Consider the following 6000-nt stretch of genomic DNA (forward strand, 5'->3'; position numbering starts at 1 on the left):
GTTAAGGTACAAAGAAATAGGATCAGAAAGACTAAGAATGCTATATGAGTATAGGTGTAAGGAGACCTTGATGATAACTTTGTTACTAACAGACTTGAAAACCTGTGGCCTACATATAAGGGTGAGGAAGCAGATCTAGGGCTTGGAACCTATTATTCTGCTTTCCTGTCTCATGTTCTTGCTACAGCAGTACTCTGCTTTGCACATACGAAATAGGGAATCAGTAGTTCTCGATTTGTCTCAATATTTGTACAAAACAATGCAATCACTTACTTTGATGAAAGTTGGTTTCCATAATATAAGTGAAACATTCACTTGGCTCATGTCAGAAGGAATCAAATTACACGTGATGGTAGCAAATTTACATGTACTGCAGTCCTGTTTAAATGTCCAGAGGTACATATTAGTATCCTTACCATTTGATAATAGACACTATTTTAAAACACGTTACTTATTTCTAGGGATCTATTAAATTTATTCATATGTAAAGCATGAGTAAAATGAGCATCATTTGAGTTATTTGAATTTACCAGAATTGTGCCTCGTTTGAGATCTTCAGATTTGGATATAGCCGTTTTCTTCCCAGAGTTGACTCCAAGAGGATCCTGAAGGTTGCTGGGTCTACAGTGTGCATTCTAAGAAATGAAAATGTTTCTTGAATCAGATAATGCCAGATGTCAGAAGGAGAAATGGTTTGGCACAACAATGTGAAAATGTGTGAATGACAGTTATCATCACATGCTAAATATCCATCTTGAATGTGCAGTACAGAGGAAATTCTCATGCACCAGTGGATGTTAAAATGTTGTACTTAGAAGATAGCTGGTTCTCTAAATGGTTTATTTAAATTTAACTACTACACTTTTTGCTTCCCCTAGGACTTTCTGCAACCTTCATTAAAGGTAATGAAAAAAAGGTTCATAAGTAATGTGTAGTGTAGTGAATCATCTAATGGCTCTTCTAGTCAAAGTCTGTAACTTTCACCAACATTTCTATCATGCTGGGTCTCTGTTAGAGAAGGTGGGAGAAGATACTGATAGGCTGACATGACTCAGCTGTGGATGTTAGCAGAGTTCATGGTAATTGTAAAAACTTGAAACTCTAGCGTAGGTTTAAAATGAGCCATCTCAGAAGCAGGAGGTGGATCTCACTACCATCAAAGAAGAAGAGACAGGAGTGGAGCATGTCTTTTGGACCCTGAGATTCCTGAAGATTGAATCTCCTCAACCCAGCAACAGTAAAGCTGGGAACCCAGAGGAGTGGCAGAGCAGCCGCAACAGGAGAGCCAAGAACCACAGCATAAGACACAGCAGTAGACTTAGCAGCTCACAGAGCAAGTAAAGCTGAGTCTTTGGACAGGATGCTTGCTTGCAGAGTGGGGTGCCTCTAGGCATTTAAGTTGGGGAGTTAAGTTTGCTGGCCCACAGAGCTAGGCCAAGTGCCTTCAGGATGAATTTTATGGTGGAGTGGTGTGTCCTATGGGCACTTATCAGTAGCTGATGGAAAAACTGTGCCCTGAGCATTTCCGATCCTGTTAACTTCCCTAATGAACCTCATAACTGGGAGTGTGGTGTCTGCGTCCTGCGTGGCCATTAGAATAAATTGCTGAACCAAGCTAAGAGGTTAGGAGCTTCATATTTTTTTTTTTTTTTCGGTATGAAAAGTACAATTCTTTTTCTTTCTAGATTCTCAGAAAGCTACTGTTTTTGAACTAGCGAGAGTCTAAATGGTGTATTTTTCATTGACTAAAGGCATAGGAAATATTTATATGATTATAAGCCAAGTATCACGGTTGCTATTTCTTTATTTCTAAGAATAAGTTTCTTTTCAATATCTGTGAAAAAAGACAGAACGATCAATGATGAAAAATTAATTCAATACTTATTGTGCATTTTAATATTTCAGACACTAAACAACAAAGATTAACTGCTATACAGACTCATTTGATGGTACATGTTAAAGCAGGTGTAATGTTGCTATTGTTTAGGGGGAATAAGCAATATTGTATCTCTTATTTTTGATGGGGGAGATTCATCGCCATGGTGAGAGCTCAAAACTACATAAAAGGGAATCTTTTCAGCAGTTAAACTTTTCTTTATTTTCCTAGTATGGGAGATGGTGGGATCAGGAAAAATACAGATGTAAGAAAATGTTGAATTCATTCTAATGAATTCTGGGTATAGACAGAGGAAAAATATTTAGGAGCTATGAAGTTCTTGTGCAAAAAATGTGTGTAAAAAAAAAAATAAAGATTCTCTAAACACTCTTTATAAACAGAAAGATGCAGTAATATATCTCCTTAATTAACAGACACTGAGGTCTTTGCTGTAGAATAAGCACTAGACTGCTAACTATAAGATTGGTAGTTCAAACCTACTGGCTGCTCCTCAGAAACCCTATACAGGCCTGCTATGAGTTGGCACTGACTCGATGGTACTTAACAACAACATAATAAAAATAGATTAAAATATTTATCTGAGGTTGTTTCAAATACCTAAATGTCTCAAAAACATCATGGTGAAGGAGAACATATCTACTTCTATTTATCTGAATGAAAATTTCTTATTTTTTGTGATCATAAAACAGGTACCAGTCTTCCCTAACTAGCATCTAATTTATGTGCATCTTTGCGATTAAGATTAATTAAGAAGCTTTTTTTAGAGTTGTTTTGATAAGCTAGATAAATCAAAGTTGTAGCAAACATTTCCAGGATACATCAATTGTAAAAACCTAAAATTTACTCAATAATCAGTGGAAATTATTAACATGATTTTAAAAAGTGCTCTAAATCCCTTTCCATGTTACTCTCAAGTGGAGTTTAGAGCAAGAAGAACCAAGGTCAAGAAGAATTAAACTATAAATAAAAAGTGAAAAGACAGAACTCCAGTGACAGCTTTAAGGCACAAGTAACTTACATCAGAAGATGACCATCCAGTTGGGTACAGCACAGGGTAACCATCTGATGTCAAATTGGGGAATGAAATTAACAACTTAAGTTCTGGCATTGGGAAGTGTCCACTTTTTCTAATCTACAGGGGGAAAAAAAGACAAATATAATTCATTCTTTCTCTTTCAATAACATTCTAAAGGTCTTATGTAAAAACTTTGATTCTTATCAAAGAAAGAACTTGTATAATAGACCTACTTCACTATGTGTCTGTCAGTTTGTTGTGCTGTGGTCACTTGTGTGTTGCTGTGATGCTGAAAGCTAATCCACTGGTATTGTAAATACCAGCAAGGCCATACTGGACAGGTTTTAGCATAGATTCCAGACTAAGACATACTAGAAAGAGGGAACCGTTCAACCACTTCTGAAAGCTTAGCCATTGAAAACATTATGAATAGCTGAGTCCCTCAGGTTAGAAGGCACTTGATTCATAACTGGTAGAGAGTTGACTCCTCAAAGTATAGTTGTCCTTAATGACCTGGATGGAGCAAAACTGTTGAGACTTTCATTTCCTTAGGTGACACAACTCAACGTGAGAAGAAATAGTTGCAAACATGCATCAGCTGTCAGAATGCGGAATGTATTGTGTTTTAATCTAAAAAAATTGGGAGTTATTAAAAATGCTGAAAGTGAAGAGGACTTGAAATATTGATGAAGAACAAAGCCTGCAGTAGGAATTGCTCTCATTGTACAAAAAACCAAAATCTTTTAATATTTTACTAAATATAATGATAAATGGAGAAAAGACAGTTTGCCAACACTCATGGAAGCAGCAGTCAAGAAATCAAGTGACTTACTGTAGTAGGCAAATTCTGCTGCAAAACACTTCTTTAAAAGATTTCAGAGTAAAGATGTCAGTTTGAGGGCTAATGTGCACCTGACTCTAGCCATGGTATCCTCAATCATCTCACATGCATGTGAAAGTTGGACAATGAATAAGGAAGACCATAGAAGAATCTCTGCATTTAAATTATGGTGTTGGTGAAGAATACTGAAAGTACCAAACACAGCCAAGAATGGGTAAATCTCTGTGGGAAGAAGTACAGCCAGAATATGCTTTAGAAGCAAGGATAGTAAAACTTTGCATCTTTTGTTATTGCCATGCAGTCCTGGTGTGGTGTTGCAGGATAATGCACTGGACCAAAAGATCTGTTTGAACCATAAGAACAGCATTTCAAACCCACCAGCTGCTCCTTGGAACCCCATATAGGATCACTATGAGTCAGAAGAGATTCAATGGCACTTAACAACAACTTTCGACATGTAAGGAGGGACCAGTCTCTAAAGAAGGACATTGTGCTCAGAAAAGTGGAGCATCATCAAAAAAAGAGCAAGACCCCCCAGTGAGACACAATGGCAGCAACAATGTGAGGATGGTGCAGGACTGGGTAGCGTCTCTATTGTGCATATAAGTTGGAACTGACTTGAAGGTACCTAACAATGTCAGACTGCAAAGTTGGTTCAACTGCAAGGTCAGTGGTTAACTTTACAACAACAGCAACAGTAGTTCAGCGCTCCATTGCTAATGGGTTGGTGAGCAGTTCAAATTCACCAGCTACTTCATGGGAGAAAGATAAGGCATTCTGCTTTCATAAAGTTTATAGTCTTGGATGCCCCATGGGGCAGTTTTCTGTCCTAAGAGTCACTTTGAGTTGGAATTGACTCAATGGCAGTGGGATTTTGCCTTTTTAAACTTTTTATTGTGAATTGAGTGAAGGTTTACAGAAAAGATTATCAGTTTCACACTCAACATATCATGCACTTTGTTTCATCTCAATGATTGCAGTTCCCTCCATGTAAAATCTGTTATCCCACTTCCTCCCTCCCTGTGGTTTCTATTTGAATTCAGCGTTCCTCCCCATCCCTTCTAGACTTTGTCCTTAGGTAAAGGTTGCCCTATAATCTTGAATAGTTGATCAATCCTGGGTGAGCATAAATTACTAGTGTTGTTGTCCCCCCTGTATAATTATCTACTGCTTGGCTAAAGATTGGGCCATGAGGATGAGCTTTAGTCCAGACCTGAAGGGTGGACAAGAGTCATTGTCTTGGGTTCCTCCAGTCTCTTTCTGAACAGTAAATCTGGACTTTTTTATATTTTGAGTGTTGTTTCACATTTACTATCTCTCTATCCAGGACCTTTTAATGTGATCCCTTTCAGAGCAGTTGATAGTAACAGCCAGACACCATCTAGTTCTTCTGTTCTTAGAGTCAGGGTAAATGATGTTCACAAGTTCCATTGAGCCATTGGACTAGTTGATTCCAAGCATTTTCAAATTTTCATCACTCTTCTTTCTTCCACACTTGGAGAGACCAATAGTTGCATCTTAGATGGCCACTCCTGAGTTTTTAAGATGTCAACCGCTATGTACCAGCGTCAGAGGTAGAGCATTGTTTTGGTGGATTGTTATGCCAACTGAACACAGTGTTCCTTGAAACTATGGTTCTGAGCCCCCAGGCCCACCAACTCGTTCCTTTAAGATGTCTGATAGTATCTATGAAGTTTTCATCATTTTTTCCTCTTTATGCTCTACTACACTGATAGGTGTGTTTGAAACAAAGGTAAATACCCATAACTATCTTCTGTCAAACCGTTATACTCCCATTCTCACTCTCATACCTATTCTGCCTGTGTATCTGTCCATGTATCTACCTGTAGAACACTATTTTGCCAGGGCTGTGTACATAACAGTATTCACCTCCATCCCCTTTAACCATTGCATTCCTCCCTATGTCTTGACCTGTCTTCATCATTCTACTGCCAATCTCCCTCTTCTTGGATATTATCCTCCCCATCACCTAAGTTAACATGTGTCTACCCTCTAGACAGGAAATTACTCTCCCTTCCCACCCATCCCTTGTAATAGTCAAAGAATGTTTATTTTAGCATGAGAACCTTTTCTTGAGCTTTTACAATATTGGTCTTACACAACATTTGTCTTTTTATAATTAATGTCACTCAACATATGGTCCTCTATGTTCATACATGTTACGAGCTATTTCATAGATTCATTGCTATTTTTCAATATTTCATAGTATTCCATTGTGTGTTAAGT

The 6000-nt window shown here is 37.9% G+C and overlaps 1 protein-coding gene across 1 annotated transcript in view; it reads right to left on the reverse strand.

The window, feature by feature from the left end:
• ITGA1 (integrin, alpha 1) overlaps positions 1-6000 on the reverse strand; it is a 182509-nt gene that overhangs the window by 13246 nt on the left and 163263 nt on the right. Inside the window, exons 25-27 of the mRNA XM_006865762.1 lie at positions 2916-3029; positions 531-635; positions 274-378 (exon numbers count right to left, since the gene is read on the reverse strand). Of these exons, the coding sequence (XP_006865824.1) occupies positions 274-378; positions 531-635; positions 2916-3029 (324 nt within the window). The remainder of the gene's footprint in view (positions 1-273; positions 379-530; positions 636-2915; positions 3030-6000) is intronic.

The sequence above is a fragment of the Chrysochloris asiatica genome, unplaced genomic scaffold, assembly GCF_000296735.1.
Source record: "Chrysochloris asiatica unplaced genomic scaffold, ChrAsi1.0 scaffold00082, whole genome shotgun sequence".
NCBI classification, from domain to species: domain Eukaryota; kingdom Metazoa; phylum Chordata; class Mammalia; order Afrosoricida; family Chrysochloridae; genus Chrysochloris; species Chrysochloris asiatica.